Source organism: Gymnogyps californianus, chromosome 5 (assembly GCF_018139145.2).
Source record: "Gymnogyps californianus isolate 813 chromosome 5, ASM1813914v2, whole genome shotgun sequence".
Taxonomy (NCBI): Eukaryota; Metazoa; Chordata; class Aves; order Accipitriformes; family Cathartidae; genus Gymnogyps; species Gymnogyps californianus.
The window spans coordinates 11637537-11657278 of NC_059475.1; the positions used below are offsets into that span (position 1 = coordinate 11637537).

The 19742-nt window shown below is 38.0% G+C and overlaps 1 protein-coding gene across 5 annotated transcripts in view; it reads left to right on the top strand.

The window, feature by feature from the left end:
* Positions 1 to 19742, top strand: part of GALNT18 (polypeptide N-acetylgalactosaminyltransferase 18) — a 279752-nt gene that overhangs the window by 145810 nt on the left and 114200 nt on the right. For all 5 annotated transcript variants that reach the window (XM_050898158.1, XM_050898152.1, XM_050898157.1 and 2 more), the window contains 2 exons: positions 3015 to 3207; positions 15265 to 15431. In XM_050898158.1, the coding sequence (XP_050754115.1) occupies positions 3015 to 3207; positions 15265 to 15431 (360 nt within the window). The remainder of the gene's footprint in view (positions 1 to 3014; positions 3208 to 15264; positions 15432 to 19742) is intronic.

Here is a 19742-nt window from a genome sequence, read left to right on the forward strand (position 1 = left end):
TAACATTTGCAGCAATGTGCTGCAGATGGTAAGCTTTCTTCCCACAGGAAAAATGGAACTGATCTTTCCTTTTTAGTAATAACTGAGCAGATAAATGTGCCTACCTTTGTATTGCTTCAGGCAGTACTACTTACTGGTTCACCTTTGAGCCTTAGCTTCCCGTGATCATTCTGCGATTGTAGAAGCAAGTGGTAAGAAGAAGAACTGGCTGTGAGACTGCAGGCCAAGATCTGTTTACAGAGACTAAGGCGTCAAATAAGCTTGTTGACTAGTCAAAAGGCAGCTGATGGTCTTATAATAATTGTTTTTATTTCTTGTGAGAGACTGGCTGAATGAAGTCGCTTCCCCAAGGGTTTTCAGCCAAATAAAAGGAAGAAAGACTTTGTCATCAGAGATGCATGCTTAATTCCATTGATTGGAATTGTAATTGAAAGTTCTTGCTAATGCTTTTTTCCTGTGGAATAACGTATTGAAATAACGTGTTTGCTTAGTATACAAAAAAATGGCTGCATTTGGCAAGTGGTTTATTAGAGCTTGTAAACTAAATTCACAGATATCCATTGCTGGAAAATCTTAGTCTTGCAGATACAACCTGGATTACTGAGTGCTTTTTCAGTCAGAAAACAGCAAGAGATTCATAGATCACTTTAGGAAATACTCTCGCCCACAAAATCATTAGATAAAATTCAATAGATGCCTGTGTGAGTGTGATTCTGTGAAGGTGGTTGTTTCTGGGATGGCTCTTCGTCCATGGAAAATTATCCTTGGAACTGCCCATAGTTACAAATGCATATGCATGCACTATTCTTACCGTGAGTCTTATTTTTATTCAGATGTCTTCATGTGGGTGGATCCTACAGTCTGCTGTCATAAGTGTAACAATAAATATAAAAGTTAAAACCTTCAGGGGAAGTGTGCTTGACTTGGAGAAATGCAGATTAATGTAACACACAAGTTGAACAAATACTTGTGTAGTTTTCTTGATTAGCATGAATGTACATGTTCTTGAAAAGTACCAAGCAATGTTAGTTTCTACTGAACAGGATCAGGAACGTACCTGATGTAAATCTCTCTTACGATGTGAAGATAGTTTGTGAGATTCTTTGTGTAAATTCAAGTTGTTTTTGTAGAGATCACATAATTCTCAAACAACAGACATACCTGTGACTTTCCCTGTTGGTGTGATTTTTTGGACTGGTATTTAAAAACTATTCTGCCTTTCTCAAGTTAGGACCTTCTAAAATGATCTGCATTTGTCAAACTTTCTTAATTTCCATTGCAGAGTTGTATGTGAACTCCCAAGCTCCACTCTGTCACATTTATCTGTGTGGTAGTAGGGCCTGTCAGAGTAGTTTCCTTGTTTGACTGAGGGTTTACCATGTCTTTCATCTTCGAAGAACTGGAGCCGATTCCAGGATTCAGGCTGGGAGGCAGTACTTTGACAAGTAAAGAAACATTATATATTTATAGAAGTTGGAATGTAATGTAGGGAAGCAAGTGTCATTAGTTTCCTGTCAGTATTGTCAGGGGAAAAAGGAAAACATCTTGAACAAATCAAACAACTTAATCTTCTCAATTTATGTTTTTGCATTTTGGGTTCTTTTTAGTAAGAGATCAAAGAGTGTGCTTCCTGGCATTCTTTGGGAGTCAGGATTCTGATGGTATATACTACTAGTACATAGACTGTTGTCTTTAGGTGTTTCCATGCAGCTAGCTTAAGCCCGTCTGGTCTGTAGGTGACTGTATGGGTGCTGAGGAGGACTTTGGACACAGTTGAAGTTTCTGCCTATTGGACACATTTGAAGACATTCCAAAGATTCGCTTTTATTTTCGTAAGTCTCTGTATGACCAAACAGTTATGGTTTGTGAGTTACAGGTCTTGAGAAATGAGAGTTTTTATTTAGTTGGTTAGTTGTTAATGGCTATAGAGACTGTTCATAAATAATTAGAACTTCTAGAAAATTAAGACATTAATTTGTGAGGCTCTAGTTTACGATGACAAATCAGGGTCAAGTAAGGCATTTGATCTTTCTTTATTAGTGTGCTGTATATCATAAAGTGTTTACAGAAACAAGGGGTTCTCTGGTTTAGATTGTGTGATAAACTGCGTAAAGATTGAAGGGCTGGTTGGAGGGGTGAGACGGTGCTGTTACAGAGAGCCTTACAAGTCACCTTGAACAGACCTCTTGAGGAACTAAGTATTGAGAACGAATGCTGTGATTTCATTGTACTGGAGCTCTTCTTAAATGAAGTTCTAGGTATATAATTTCCCATCTTCTCTATTAGCAGCCAGAGATGTGGCCTTGTGGAACAAAAGCATTTTATAATGACACAAATATTACAAAGTGACGATCCCAGTAGCATCATTGCACACACCTAAATATGGACTAAAAATTCAAATAGGCTGGATTGGTAAAAAGGACCATAAAATTATTGTGTGACTGAAACTGGTTTGCTATTTAAACATGGATGCCAAGTGCAGTGAATTTTTTCTCTCTGTTGAATCTGTAGTTTGAAAGAACTTATTTCACGCACAGACTTTGCCAGCCATTTTGTGTGTTCTGTACAGAATCTCTCTTCTCTTCCTTTGTCTTTGTTTTTCCCCTTCAAAACTTTAATCTTTTTCTAGCAAGATAATTCAGGCTGAAATTAAATAGTTCATCTTTGCATATAAAATCAAAATAACATTCTTGTTGTCTGATAAGAATCCTTTTGAAATTTAATACGTTTAGATTTATCAGTCCCAGCCTTTAGTCTGATTGTGATGAAAAAGAATTGTTTTTAACTAATTGTATTTTGAATATTAAATTTTGAGCCTTAGGTGCTAGTAGTTACACTGCCACAAGAGGTATGTGAGGGCATGTTATATGAAGACTTACAGGCTGCTGTAAGCTGGCAGCATGTGCTGTTCTGTGTGGTGGTCTCCCTAAAGTTACTCTTTTTAAAGTAACATACCCTAGAGCCTGTTGGAATGAAAGTCTAAAATTGTTACTTTTTGTCTTTGTCTTTTGTAGAGGCTCCACCAAAACTGGAAGAAAATCCTGCTGAAGCGTTCACTGACTCATCTCTCTTTGCTCACTGGGGCCAGGATCTCAGTCCTGAAAACAGACGTATCGCACTTAAACAATTCCAGTATTATGGCTACAATGCTTACCTGAGTGATCGCTTGCCACTGGACAGGCCCTTGCCTGACCTTAGGCCGAACGGGTGAGTGCTGTAGTTCAACCTAGCATTGTAGGTCCTGAATTGTAGAGTCTGTTAGCTCTTTTTCACCTGGAAGTGTTATGTTTTGTGATCATGTAGAAGGTAGGTTACATACGGTGGCCAGAATGAGTAATTTCTATCAAATATATGAAGGTTGGAAGTTTCAAATGTCTCCTGAAACACTGGAGTGCCCAAATGAAGTGCTGTTAAAATCCCACGAAATATCCATTAAAAGTTCCCCAAGATCCTTTGGAACCTTAATCTCACCTACAATTTACATTAGATAGCAAGTGTTTTATTGCTAAAAGAATAACCTTTTTATGTTAAATTTCAGTTTTATCACAAGATCTGACTAAGATAGGAAGAAAATAAGAACTGCTCTTTTTGAAAGTCCAGAACTGTCTGATAAAGATCAGTAAGCAGGTGAAACTGTTGAGCTCTAGTGGTGAAATATGCAATTTAGTCAAGCAGCGTGTACCAGCTGAGAGCCCACGGAGCCTCCTTCCCTGGGCTGTTCTCTGCTAGGGAGCATGCATGTCAGGCAAGGTAAATACGTCCACTGTTATTCCACAACGGCTTGGTGAGATGGATGGGACCAAGGGAGTGAACAACCTTCCCTTCAGTGCATTAGAGGCCTGTTCTGGTAGGACCATTCAGAGACAGTTAATGCTCAACTTTTTTTCAGCCTTGGTGATACATCTGATCCTTTGAACAAACAGCAGCTCTGGGGATAGGGAAATGGGTGGAGGGAAAACTGCTTTTTAGCAGCTCATTAAAAAAAATAAATTGTTAAAATAAACATGATGGGTACTTATTGAATTGAACATGTGATCTTATTCACTTATTTTAACCAAATGTTTTAATAACTAAAGCAGTAAGCAGTGCATTTTGCCATATGTTAAGTTGTCTGATATTAATGAAAAGATATGAACAGCATCCCAGGCAGCACTTTAGCAATTTTAAATATATCTATGCTATATATTATTATACATTACATTTTAGAAATATTTGTGTTGTAGATTTGCTGAAATAGCAACTTTAAGGAAATCAGAGTCCATGCAGTTATATTTGTATTTTGGTTAAATCGGTTTAGCGCTGTCTGTAGGGACAATCTCTTTTTTTTAGTTGTAAACTAATTTAGAGGAAAAATAAATCTTCTGTCACTAAAAAGACATCAATGACAGAAATGTTTCAGTTCTTGTGTCTCTTTTGAAATGACTCTCCTGAATGATTTCAATCTAAATTTTTTATAACTATAGGTTTTAAAAATTAAAAAGACAGAGAAAATGAATGTTACTGTAGCTGAAAGAAATAAAATAAGGTTGGGGTTTTAAAAGAAACTCCAGTTAGAAATGAATCATGATCCCAATTTCTGTGACATTTTTCATCCTTAATTAACTATCTGCCAGAAACATGTTAGACATTACAATATGTTTATGGACGCATGCATGCAAAATAATGGCTTAGTAATGGCAGCTCAGGAAGATTTCCCCCCCTCCCCTTTATTATTGTTCAGGAGCAAGCAGGTAATCTGACACTGCAATGTAGTAAATTCTGATACTGAAGGAAATGAAGTGTGTTGTCAGGTAGTATGTAAACTGTTTGCTGTATCTACGGCACCCTGTGGAGTACACAGCTACAGGGTATTCTGAAAGTCATGTTGCTGAAAAAAGAATTCCCACTCCTGATAGGCAAATTCTCATTTGTGTGAGAGCACACACATGGCTATTGTGGGAAAAAACCCTACCCTGCGAGAGTATGTCTTCCACTATAATAAAAATTTTTAGGATTTGTAGCACCTGCTTTTAAAGCCAATTGCATTAGTCTCTTCCAGAGTCTATATAGATGTATTTAAATTATCCATGGGCAGATAACTAGGCTCAAGCAGCATAGCATGAAAGCCAAGGACAGCTTGGTCTGAAGAGAGCACACAGCAAGTGGCATGGAGACCGAGTTAATCAACTTTGCTGGACCTTAGTCAGTTGTGGTATTCCTGTTCTGACTAGAAATGCATGAAAGCACAGATATGACAGAGGTACCACAATAGCTCTGGACGGAGTTAGCCTGGGTCTAACCAAGCTCATTAGGCTGGATTTAGCGGTGGTTCTGCAAGAGTCAGCGTGACATTAGAATCCTAGCAAAGGCTTGTGGGCAGGTAGCTAAAGGAATGGAGTTCATATAGATATGTCTGGGCTCAGTTGTGGTCTATCATCTGTATTCATAACCTATCATATGAAATATAGGAAGTTGGAAAGACAAGAGAAATATATGTATACTGAAGTCTAATGTAATTCATATATGGTTGGCCCCAGTTGACACTGGGAGAATTAAGTGATCTGCCAAGAGTGTGTGGTGTTAGTAGCCCCTTTTATATCATACTGGTATGACTCAGCCTTGACCTTCTTTCTGCCTGCAGTGCTCTGAGAATTCACATCAAAATAACTTAGCAGAGGAGCTCAGCATTTCTTTGCAAGGTTCTGCAGTGAGAAAGGCCACTCCACATATGTAATAACCCCATATTATAGCATAAAGGATTTTCTAGGGTTGATATTGTCAACATTTAATGCCATGAGAAAACCAGAGGACAACTAGAGATTGCTGAGCCACGACACATGTGGAGGAGAGGGCAAATATTCAACCTTGCCCAGTCCTCCAGTGTGGGTGGCATGCAAAGGTGGGAGACCACATTTAGTAGTTAGGGCAGTGCAATCTGCTCAAGCCCCTGAACTCTGGCTTCTCTGGAAGAAAATGACCATCAGTCAGATGGAAACATCCAGCAGATTGCAGTTGGGTCAGGCTGTGGCAGTTGTCACACCTTGCAGTGGGACCTTGTCGTGTTTTAGGTACTGCAGAGTGGTTTCTAACCCTCTGTACAGCCACGAGCCTCATGTCCTGTGATAAAACGTTCAGAATTTGATTACTTTTCACTGTGAATATGTGCACTAGCACAGTGGAGTCCTCAGCACAGCCCAAAATAATCTGTTATAATACAGATTGTAATAAATAACTCCCCTGGATATCCCAGCCTCCCGAAGTAATCATCACATCCTGAAGCAGGCTCCGTTTTTGCAGTACTTTGTAGATAGTACAAGCAGTATTGTGGAGTATTGCTTATACTGTCTCTCTCAAGGCCTCCATTTTTTTTCTGCTGCTGAAATTGGGTGCTCTGCTGTTTACCACCCTTATGTGCATCTGTTAGCCCGTAACTTATCTACATCACAGACTAACAAATAACTACTGGCTCTAATGAGCTTGGAAGCATTGAGGAAGGCAATGTTGCCCTTACTGTGTGCAGGAACAGGATAATACTTCTGTGTTAGCTGTAATTCTGTTGTGCTCTTTACTTTAAGTAGGGCAGGCAGTACCCACAAAGCTTGTCGTGAGTGAAATGTTGAACAAGCTCACACAGAAATACATTATTAAAAGTTAGGTTGTTTAGGGATCCTAAAGCTGCGTACCAAATCTCCTTTCGAGTGGATGCACTTTGGATTCTGCTTTGTTGGCTTGTAAATTTTTGTTGCCTGATCCAGTGTACTGAAGCACATGTGGGAAGGAGAGATAACATTCTTTGCTTATGTGATGAGAGAGTGAGGGTAGTGGAAAAAGAGGTGTGCAGCAGGACCCCAGCAGAGGAACTGTTTTGCAGAGTTTTGCTCCTGTATAGCCGGTATATGAAGGAGCTGACCAGTAGACATAAAGCAACTTTTTCAGTCAGTGTAACTGCAGTCAGCCAAACTTCTTTTGCGTTGGTAAAAACAGCATTTGTATGAAGAAGCAAAGGCAGGAAGGGTGGAGGGGGGAAAGGAAACATTTAAAGTTCAGATGTTTTTTCTTCTTTGGAGATGGCTAAATAGTATGGTATAGCATTTGGCTTGCAGCAGGTTTGCCCTTTGCCTAGCTGAGTCAGTGCTGTTTGGCATCTAGACAAGTGCAGAGGAGATGTCCTGTTTCCTGTGCAGAGAAAGGCTTTAGCCATTTTGTAAGTACTTCTTGTTTCAAAGAGTTCACTAGTCCCAAATTGTATTACTTTGAGGCTCAGTTCGGCAAGGGACAATGGTAGAAGCCTTGAAGAGCAGCAAAATTAGGTTTGTGATAAAATGGGCACAAACAGAGCAGGCAGGAAATCTACTGAATGCAAATATGACTACAAGGGAGAAAAATTAAGCATTGACTGGTTCAGGAGAGTGATGCATTTCAGGACAAAAGCTGTTTATGTGTGTATGTCTGTCCAAAATGTCCATCAGTATTATGGTGGTATATGCAATCCTGGATGTAGTGTGCAAGACATCAGACTTCCATAAACCTGTAGATTTTCCTTTATTGAAACTGATGTAAGAAAAACATGTGATCTCAAATTGTGAGGTTCAGGCTGGACATTTGCATGTTAGCTCTGCTTCTCCCCAAAAGCCAGCTCCTACAGACTTGCATTCCATAAGCATTTGCTTCCATATGTGTCTGTGAAACAGTTCTGTTTTGCTGGGCTTATGTTAGTGACAGATATGGCTCCATGTTCATTTCTGACCAAGTTCTTTGGTTTCTACTAATAAAGATACCATAAATATTGCATGTTGTATTTGATGTTTCAAAGGAGTCCTTTAAAAAGAGCAAAAAAGCCTGGTACTTTACCTATTGTATTGTTTTGGACAGAAGTCCTAAAATTACCAAATTATTCAGCATTCTTGTTAAATACCTAATGTTTAAATCTGTCATATTTCCTGCTCTCTTTCACTCATCTCTCTACCTTTGATTCTTCTTTTTCTTGTCTCTTTTGCCTGCCTTCAAACTGACTCATAGCAGTGGTATGTACTGCCTGAGTAGCCACCCTCTGTGATTCTGATCTGTGCTTCAGTTTGTCCTGTCTGAATGTACGTCCTCAAATGGCTGCTCTAGAAGTATTTAATATCACTAGCAGTCATATCAAATCAGCTGCAGTCTCCAAGCTGCTATAATAACCTAAGTTAATAATGATGTACACTTGTTGGTTTTGATTTTCCCCATTGTCTCCTTTAACTGAAAGAAGATGCGATGCAGTAATCTGCACACTCTCCCTCTCTCATTTTCTCTCTCTCTGTCTCTTTTTAATGTGTCATAACATGTGAATGTTCTTTCACTTGACATACATTTACACTAAAACATACTCAGAATAATCCCTGGCATAATACTATGAGAGGCTAACAATTTTTGGCCAAATAGCTATACAGAATTCTTCTCATGTTCATCCAAAAATGAGTTTTATTGAGATCATCAACTCCCAGCTTACTGTTCTTATTGCTTTATTCAGAGAAAGGTCTTGGTTTTAAGTACCAAGGAAAAAATGAACCTTTATTGTATAATTTTATCGACACGAACAGCTTTTATTAAAAGGAGTAAGGAATCAATCTGTTACAATTAAATCTATGCTGTAAGATGCTTAGGAGACCAACAACTAATCACTCTTGTATTACAGTCTTGGAACTTATCTGCATATTTATCAAGTTCCCTGCCTGTTATCTAACCTTTCCTTATTACAAATTTTTTGTTTGTTTTTAGGGATTAGTGCCAGGAGAAAAGAAAATGCTAGCCATGTTTGCTTACAGTTATATGGTAACTCTGTATTCAAGTTCCTCACACGATTCTATGCCTGCCTTTGCTCCCTTGTAATAGAAGATGATGACCACAAAGATTTCTGGATTTGCAGCAGTAGTACTGTCTTACTGGCTGTACTTCTGTAATAATAGATTGTAATCCTCAGAGATCAGGAAAAAAGCCCTTTTTATATGTTGTTCAATGCCAGCCTTGTTAGCATAGTTCTGTTAACACTTAAAATACTGATAATAACGAAAGGAAAAATGAAGAATGATCACAAAATAAAATTATAAACATAAATAGTTGAGCTGGAATTCTTACAAGACTCAGTTCTTTTGCAAGAGTTTTAGTGCTATTTATTTCATTTATGCCAGAATGGGATTTTTTTTCCTCCCATACATCTTGAACATTTGCCATTTTGGCTGATAACAAAATGTTACCAGATCTTGAAGAAAGTACAATTCTGTTTCTGCTTGTGCTTCTGAGAAATTCTTATTGTGTTGGAACTAAAGCTCCCTCCCACATATGTTCTTAAAACAATGCTTTAACCCCAAATGTTTTAGTAATATGCTTTATTGCATCCTGTATTTTAAGAAAAACATGGAATAGATGACATAATTTAGTGATTAAAACAAAAAATGTGTTCTGTTGCCATTGTTGGCTGCGATATCCATGTAACTCTTGGTGAAAGGTTCTCAAAAATTGCAGAAAATAATTCTTTTTCATAATTTATATACATATTTGTAGAAGGTCTCAGAGATAAGTTATTAATACAGGAAATCATTATTGCTCTGTTGTTCTTACTGCATAGTTATGCTAAACTAATTTTAATGTGACTGGCTAAATTGTCTTATCACAGTGCATATATTTTAGAGGAATATAATTTTCTTGTGGACAAATATTTGAAAGAAGATTCATAATGTATGCTGTCCTCTACTTACCAGAGTTGTGCTGGAAATAGAACACCAGGAGTTTCTCTAAATTTCTGGTAACCATGACAACTGTTACTTTAGTGTTATTAGCCCAATGTAATTTAGTGGAGTAGGTTGCTAGAGGTAATTTTTTAGCTACATTGGACCGATACTCGTTATTGTAATTCTAAATAATATTTAGAATTTATATTTAAAAATCACTTAGTCATAATACTGAAATATACTCTATACTTTGTGCGTTTGCTTTTTTTAGCAAGAGCCTCGCTTCGTGGAGGGGCAGGTTAGGGGTCTTGTCCGAGGCCCCTGGATTGAGTCCAAGGCAGAGCTGTCATTGAAACTTGTACGTTGCTGGTTGCCACGCAACTGTTCAATTCTTAGAGCTTAATGGATCTAAGATTTTGATCTGTACAATTTCCTCCCTTTTTCCCCCTTCAGCATGTTTTATACACATACACACGCACCCTTTCTCTGTAGCTATTTCTTGTTCGTTCCTAGAATTATGGAATTTTATTCCTCATAAAACTTGGCATAAAGAAGACAGGCACACTTGCAAAACTGCACAAGTGCTCTGCATTCTGTGCATGATCTGAGGTGTGGGGGTTTAATTCTGATTTGTTTAAATAAAAAAAAGTAGGTAATTTTTATTGTCATCATTTGATATGAAGAACAATGTAGGCAGGAAAATGCATTTTTTAAAAACTCTACACACATTGAAAAAGAAGTGAATTCAGGCTGGAAGTAAAGATGATAAATGAGTCTGAATGGAAAAAAGAAAACATGAACTTAATTTAGGAATGTACCCTCATTGAAAATGAATCCATTTGAAAAGACTAAGGAAATTAGACACAATGGGAGCCTAATTCTATTCTCTTGTATTATATGTAGTTATCTTTTAATGTATGGTGGAGCAAAAAGGAAGTCAAGTGACATTCACGGCATTAAACGCTTTACTCTTGTCTGCACAAGGTGCCAGGCAATGGAAAATCTTGTCCAGTGTGATCCAATTTGAAAAGATATAAATGAATGCAGGTAGGAAAAGCAATACAAATAATTTCCTTTAAATGGATGGAAGACATGTCAGAAGCAGAAATTTTGTTCAAAAGTTCCAGTTTATGCATGAATTTATGGTAGGGCAGCAGTGTTTTGGGGGCTGGTTTTGTCATCTGGAACATTTTTGGAACATAGTTTGTCACCAATTTCTTACAAAAGTATATTTTACATATATCTCAACCTTAGCTAAATTGATGGAGGAGGAAAAAAACCCCAGTTTTTAAGGAAGCAACTTCTTTGAACTATTTTCAGTGTATTTTCATTGTCATTTAAAATATTTTCCAAAATCACTGTGTTGCTTTTTATCTGATAGGTGACATATCTTACCATTTTTGCTAGAGTTTCATTTTTATCTTCTTTGTACGTTGGTATGGCTGAGGATAACAAATATTACTATGACTAAGCTAGACAGCTAAAAGATAGATTGGCTGTAGCTTTGCTTGCTGGATGATTTTATATCTCAGTGCATTTTGGCTGCAAGCGAATCACTAAAATGACAGGCTTTGTAGGTTCTTTACAGGCTAATACTGAAAATTATTTCAGTATATTTAAGCCTGTTAACTAGTTCATAGTCTGTTTGAAGCTCAATTTTCACAACTTGGATGACATTTCAATTATTACATCAAACAGAAATGTGCTAGCTTTATAAAGGTGTACAGGAGACCAGAATTTTGTTAGTAATTTCTCATTATGACCATGCAAATTTGTACATCTAACTTGCATATAAGAGGTGACATCCACAAAGTAATAGTATCCAGATTGCATATGGAATTTTTTTTGTCAATGCAGAATGGCATAGACATGCACACACACCATGTGCCATGAACAGGTCTGTTCTTCAAGGAGCCGGATCTGTAATGGTCTTAGCATCTTTTGGAAAACTGTGAGGGTTAGTATTTAGAAATTGTAGCGTGATCATAAGTACAGGGGCCTCCCAGCCACTTTGAGCCTGAAATATACACATTGAAAATCCTATTTTCAGATGCCACTTAACCCTAGTGGCACCTAAAATTCACATTTGCCAAAGATTCACCTCAGATTTGACAGTGCTGAGCCTGAGTCAATTTGTGCCTGCTTCACCTACTCAGTCATCTAGACAGTGTTTTTAAGCAGTGCTTTTAGAGATTGTTCACCACAGAAGATTACCTTTCTTTAATGAATGATTTCAGAGGTTAAAATACTCACTCTAGGGTATAGGAGGCAGGTGTGGAGAACTATCTTTTCTCCTTAAGAAGATTTGAAACCCTATGTGTGTATGTAGAGTTGGGACTGTTTAGCCTAGAGAAGAGGAAGCTCAGGGGGAGTGTCATCTATGTTTATAAATATCTGAAGGGAGGCTGCAAAGAGGACAGAGCCAGGCTCTTTTCAGTGGTGCCCAGTGACAGGACCAGAGGCAATGGGCACAAATGGAAACATAGGAGGCTCTGTCAGAATATCAGGAAACACTTTTTTACTGTGAGGGTGACCAAGCACTGGCACAGGTTGCCCAGGAAGGTTGTAGAGTCTCCATCCTTGGAGATACCCGAAAGCTGTCTGGATAGGGTCCTGGGCAGCCGACTCTAGGTGACCCAGCTTCAGTGGGGGTTGAACAGGATGACCTTCAGAGGTCCATTCCAACCTTAACCATTCTGTGATTCTGTATTGCTTCCCGGTAAACAGTCCTGACACCTGATTTGCAGGCTCTGTGAAGGTGCCTTTATTCCTTCAGCCAAAGCAGCACTTCTCAAATGAAAACAATAAATATTAGCTTGCAAAAGAAAGAAAAAAGTGATCACAAGAGTTACTGTGGCATTATAATCTAGAAGATTGGACATAGCCATAAAAAGTGAAATCCAGGGTTTAAAATGTGTGAACATCCATTGGAACGGGTACTGCAATACTGGTCCTTCCTCCAAGGAATTTGCCCTAAAGACGAGGCTAGAGAGACTTACTTGGTATCACTCCAACTTAGCGTACATTTAGTTGCTCCACAGAAAGTGGAATGACTCTGAAACGGGGGACTGAAAATAATCACACCAAGCTGGCAAGTAGTTCGCTAGCTCTCTGGGGAGATCAGAGAAGATTGAACTCACGCTACTGTCCTGGTTGAAGGTTTTAACTCCTGAACTACTGGCTAAAAGAGAAAACCAGTGCTGCCTTGCACTAGTTGTCTTCTGGAAGAAAAGGCAGCTCCCTCTGCCTCTTGTTGTAGGGTTTTATTTTGCATAAAAACCACTCAGGTTCTTATCTCTAGGCAAGTACCTATGGCTCTGATTAATTCAGAGGGCCCACAGTGCTTCATGGAGAAAGCTTCTTTCCTGTCTTGTATGTGTGCTTCTGAGCAGCTATGTACTTTACAAGTTACGTATCACTCTGCTGAAAGATGCAATATTTAGATTTTTATTTGTATTTCCTTTGTGAATCTGTTGATCAGTCCTTCTTAGAAAATCTTGATTGCCAGCAAAACTCCCCGAAACCAGTAAGAATCATGACTGCATCTGCTTTTAAAGGCCAGAGAAGATGTCCAAACGTAAGCCTTTATGAGAATACATGCTTTCAGCTCTCCTGAAAGCTTCAAAGAAAACTTTTCAGTCTGATGCTTAAAGCTGAAAGCTCTCTTACCAGTGTAAATAGGGGAGTAACACACCAGTAGAAATACAAACTGATTTTGGAAAGTAAGTTTTGATTTGTTATGCTGCCAAAAGATCAAGCTACAAGTGGTAATTGGTAAATCCAAACACTATTTTGTTTCTCTCTTGTATTGATGCCATGGAAAAAAAAGCTGTGGATCTCTGTGAACAGGTTTCTTATTTGTTTCTGAAAGATGAGTGAACCAGCTTATTAAAAAATACAGTGTACACTTTTAAAGACTAAAACTGTTTGTCGTTACTTTTTCAAGACTGTGTTTTCTGTTTTACATGTCTATATAATTCTTTCACATGGTGACAGAGAGAAAAGTACCTAAAATATTAAATAACTTCTTTAATGTGATTTCCATCAATTTCAAACTAATGACTGAATTGAGAAAATTAGTTGACCAGCTGAATTTTGAATATTATGTGTATCTCAGTGGGTTTGGATGTAATATGTCCTGCGCACTGACTCTTTTCAGAAGCTTTAAAAACATACATGTAAATTCATCATCTTGATTGGACTTAACTTTTGTGCAACATCCAGCATGCAAAGAGGAATGCTTTTGCGATACTTCTCTATTTATTGACTATACAGATTGAAATACAAAATCCAAAAAAATGCTATGCTTTCTCTTCAAACTGAAGAACAAACTTAGTTAAGGAGTCATATTCAAGCATGATTTAAAAATTCTGAATCCATCCATGCTTTCTGTATGCTAAACATCAGCTGTTAGTAATGCTTTCCACAGCTTTCAGGAGTTCCTGGATGTAGTGAATCTAGGTATCTTGAGAGAAGATAGCCACTTCAGTGTTGTCAAGAGGCAGAGAAGAGCATTAACATCAATCATTTCCATCTACAGACCCTGTCTAGAAATGATGCCTGGGTCAGCCTGTGGCCTAATTTCATCCTAGTAAATAGTTTCAGATCTGAGAAAAAGGTAGAATTAATTGTTGTTTAGAAACATTGCATTAAAATACTAAAAGTTTCAGAGAAAAGTAGTTAATTACTTTTACTTGATTAACTTGTGGCTTTATTAAAAAAGCAAAGATTTTGCTGACAGTTTAAAAGATATAAATTGGTAAAAGGGCTTTCTATTCTTCATAAAATTACAAAATTTGAATCCTTTTTGAAATGAAGGAGGGAAAAAACCAATAAAACAGTAAGGAGCTTCAAAGTTGTGGGCAGCACTCCCATACTGCTGTTTGCATAAGCAAATTGGAATGTGGCTAAAATATATATATTTTTTTTAAAAAGCAAAGAAAAATCCACTAGGTTACGAGGGTATTCCTCATTCTGATTAAGCCTCTTGACTGAGCTTACAGATAAGTTCTCCATACTTGTACCTGTTTTTCTGGCTACACTGTCTGTCTTGGCTTTTGCAGTAGGATGTTCTTTGGAGCTGGATCTTTTACTGTGTTATTATTGAGTTGAGAAAGAAGCCTCTAATTTTGGCTGAGATAGATGGTAGATTCTGTAGCAAAAATAATTAATGTGGCTATTAAGAAGATGCTTTTTAAAGTAAGGGGCTAACTGTTTATTCCTGTCTGCACTGTCCAGAAAGACATTGTGAACAACTGCTGTTGGAAGCTGCATTTAAACAAGAGTTTGCATCTGGTTTGCAGTGTTTTGGGCCTCGGGTGGAAAAGTGGGTTGCACAGGCAGATTCAGGAGACTGTTTTCAGGGATTCCTTTTTTTTAGATAGTAATTCGTCTGGTTCTTGCCTATATGTGCTCTGAACAGGTATGAGGACCTTCTGATACATGCCTACAAAAGCTCCCTTATCATTCTTATGGCTGGGGATAGATTTCTCTGAAACAATTTGTGTTGACATCATGACTTCCAACAGCTTACTTTTTTTTTCTTTTTTTTTTTTTTTTTTTTAAAAACCTTTTTCTTCAGGTGCAGAAACCTTACATTTCCTGACAGGCTTCCTGAGGTCAGCATTGTATTCATATTTGTTAATGAAGCTCTCTCGGTGATTCTGCGCTCCATTCATTCAGCCATTGACCGGACTCCTGCTCACCTGCTCAGAGAGATTATTTTAGTTGATGATAACAGTAATAATGGTAAGAGGTTTTGGTTCTTTTCCCGCCCCCCAGAGGTTGGATCATACATAAGAATCCTTGAATTCTGGCTCCTGCTCATCCCATTGGCATTTCAAATGCTGTCAGTGTATTTTCTCCCTTCTTCATCCCACAGTCTCACTGGGCTGTCTTCAAATATGCACAAGTGGGGCATGTTAAAAAGAGTATGTACAAAGATAGCATATTGTTTCTATATGTTTAAGGTGTCTGATAAGCAGAATTTTGAGTGTAACAATAGATTGGAGACCTAAGAAGTTTTAGTACTTCAGAGTGCTTTCAAGATTATATGCTTTCTGTGCTCTTCCTGTTTCACTTGTATGATTGCATGTGTGTACTCACTTTCTCTTTTGTACAAAACATCTTTCTGTGTTTTTTAGACATCTCCTTTAGATTTCCAGTTCTCCTCTCCTCTCCTCATAGACAGCATTCACCTTGCTGCTTTTCTACTGTAGGTACTCAGATTTTGCTCTTCATGATCTGAAGGACTGGACTGCCCCTATCTAATTGTTCAGTACTTGCCTAGGTGTTTGTTGACGAGGCCATGCTGGGCCTTATTTACAAGTCTTATTTTCTGGCAACTTTAGCGATGAAATTTTAATAAGCACAGGATGCTGAACTTAAAGAAAAATTTTGCTCTGCTGGGGGGTTAATTCTGAGCTCCTAAAATACAAGGAGAATCTGAATTTATCCTGTTGAAGGAAAATGCTCAACAAAGGGCTTCTCTTATCCTTGCCATCATTACAGCTGTTATGTGATCCCTGTAGCTAGATCCTGTGACTCACTGCTGATCATAAATGTATCTCAGATTTGTACAGAAAAGAAACTTATTGGGAAACAAGTAAATAAGTTCCCCACCCCAGGCTACGCACTTCAACGTCTCCTCTTCTGCTGACTGTCAATGAAGGAAAAAGTAAAATCCTGACTCTTTAAAGTACACACAAAACCCAACAACTTGATGTAGGCTTATGTCAAATCTAATTCCAGTCCCACTGAATAATACTATGTTTAGAGTTACCTAAGGCTGACCAAGCTTTTCTTGAAACACCTACTCATGGAATAGTGTGGGTAAATTGGCATGCAGGATTTATGAGTTGCTGTTCTTTGTTTATGGCACAATTTATGATGTAGCAATGCAGTGAAGTAAAGGAGAAATCACATGAAACAGTAAACTATGAGCAAAGAAAAAAAAAGATCAACACGCATGCACACGCATACACATGATTCAGAAACATCTTGTGAACTGAGGTAGACTTCTGATTTGCTTCAGCGTGTAGTTCAGTCATTTGACATGTTTTACTGATGCACTCTTGGTGGCCTTAATTTTTGCCTACTCCCTCATGCAATACATAGCAGTTTGATAGAAAAAAAAATTGAAATACAACTTTGACTGGTGGACTTGGGCTCTGGAATGTGTTTGTAGAAATTCATTCCTGCATCTTTCAAACAGGTACAGTTAACGTGATGCCGGAAGCTCAATGAATCTGAATGGCTAGTGGTGCTGCAGGGCCTGAGGCCTCGACAGGGAGGAACTGGCCACAAGACAGCCATAGAAGAAGAAAAGTAATCTGGCTGAAAAAAGTGTTTTCTAGAGTTTGAGTCTGATTTTCTATAATTTACAGGCAGTTATTCCAGTGGGCACATTGCAGAGCAATGTCAGAAACATGGGTGTTGCTGAGAGTCTGTCATAACTGTGACGAGCTCACTAGCAAATACACTTTGCACTGTGCTCTATGGGCTTGTCAAAATTATTCTTTTTCATTATTTCTTACTTGAAATAGATAAGAAATCACAGGAACCACTTAATCTTGCAGGAAGACCTGTTCAGCCACATTTTTTGTTAGTATCAGTACTGGTACTGTACAGTATCATATTTTTATGGTTGGCTGTGCCTTTTATTCAGGCTTGCCTTTCTTACCCTCCAGTGCCTTATATCCTTAGGTTCCTGGCCCCAAACAGGAGGACAGAAATTGAGAGGAAGGTAGCCTTTGGTTTGGCCATCTTGGCTTGGTGTTGCACGTCATTCTATACAAAATCACACTGTGCGGTGTGATACTTAGTCTCCTACAAAAATTCAACACTCTCCAGGATTTTCTGCTACTCCTCTAACCCTTTCTCTGGCATCTCTTCCCTGCAGTAGTAAATTAGATTCCTACAGTCCTCTTTATCCCATAATGTATGCTGAAGACCTGGTAATAGGCATCCATTTGGAGAGGATGGATGTTTGGTAGGAAAGGGAGCGATTGTAAAGATGATTTACGGGCTTTTCTATTATTAGTTTAAAACCTGAAATATTTATTTTACAATTTACTTTTGCTTTTACAATGTTCTATTTTCAATTTTTTTCTCCCTTCTAGCATTGCTGAAACGAATCCTTTATATTTAATGTCATTCTATGGTTTTGTTAGTAGCTCTTTAGCTTGCAAGTGTTGCTGCTTGTAAGATAAGTGGGTTTCTCTGGGTTTCCCCGTAATGTTACCTGAGGGGGCGGAAGCTTGCTTTGTGCTTGCATCTGGCTCCAGACTCTGCTTCTTGCAGGGACCTGTCAGAATCCTACTTATAAGCGGTATGTTTACTCTCAGGCTTTCGCCAGGGATGGCAACTTTTATAACTTGATGTGAGATTATTTTCTGTGATGCCACAGCCATGGATTTCAGAGGCAAGAAACATCGCACTATGGGAAGAGACTAGAAAGAAAAAGTGAGAACAAAGATCAGGCAGAGTGCAAATGAACACATTTTTTATTTTGAGTCTCTTGCGCTATTTGGTTGGATTCAAATAGCATAGTGGTTTAAAATAAAAGCAGATACGATGATTGGCACTAGAGTAGGGCACCAGAATTTCCTGCTTGTGAGGGAAGCGATATACTGGTAAACTGGTATAAATTCTTGCTGTGGGCCAAATTCTGAATCTAGTAATGAACACCTGGATTCATCCCTAATTTCAGTAGATCTGTGTTTCAGAAAAGAGCAGTGGAAGAACAAGTTGCTTTTTAAAATTCCAGAAGGCTGATTTCAGAAACCATATATTCAAGTGTACGGCCAAAGTCTGTACATGTGTCTTGAACAATATAAGCTATAGTATTTTATTTCATGCACTTCAGGGTATGTCAAGCAAATTATCTATGACTTTCTGTAAACCTCAGTGCAGTTTTCCAAGTTCCCAATTATGTTTCAGGAGACCTCAATTAATCTCTTTGTGAAGTTTCCCTTTTTTTAAATAAAAGTTTCAAGTTAGGAAACTGAAAATGCCAGTGTGCGCCATTTAAAAGCAGAAAATAGATTTAACTGGTCCCAAAATTTTGATCCTTTATTTTAATAAAGCCATTTACATGGCTTAATGTGTGTATTTCACCATACCATCTTTTCCGGTGGAATTCTGATAAGCATAACACCGAAATGTTTCATATGTGCTGTTAGGTACATTAATATTAAAATTTAATTTAATTAAAGGTTAAAAAAAGTGCATTTCAGTGACTGCCTGTGTACTGTATAACGAGAACAAAAGATTTATTAAAAAAACCAAATATCAGTATTATTCATTTGGATCTCATTCGGGTCTCAGTCACATTGGTGTGAAATAGAGCAACTGCACGGATTTCAGCTGTTTTACTGTAGTTTTAAGTGCTGTCTGTCAGATCAGAACCTTTCCCATTCTCCTCAGGAGCACTGTTTGCTTTTTGGAGATAATCTACTCATTATTTTATAACTTGGCAATAAAACAATTTATTCATTTTTGCCTTCAGAAGTAGCAGAGTTTTCCAGCTGACTCAATGCATTTGAGGAGAGGGATTTGCAGAGAAGAGGCTTTAAAAAAACTTTAAGTGACCATGCCCATGACTGCTGGTAGTTAATTAGACCTCAGAAATATATTTAGAAAAAGCATTGCCTGAGCTGGAGACTACTGGAATAGTGTTTTATTCACTCTCTGGCTTGTTGCATCCTGCCCTCTGGGGACAGGGTGGTGACCTCTGTGCCACTGGAGTCCTGCCTTGGCTTTTGAGACTTTTTGCTGGCACTGAGCCCTGCTGCATTATGAAGCACCTCTTGAAGATATTTTAAGATGATTTGAAATCTCTCTAAGAAAGCTCATTGTGAGCCATGATGTGTTCAGCTTCATGGGGGGGCAGTATGCATTAATGTGTCCAGAGTGTGCCTTACAAAATTTTATATTATAGCAACAATTATCATGTTCTATGACATTTTTTCATATTAAATTTAATAATAAATGTTGCAATAGAAGCTCAGATTTCATAAGGTTTCTTCCTTTTTCTTTGAATCATTACTTATGAATGAA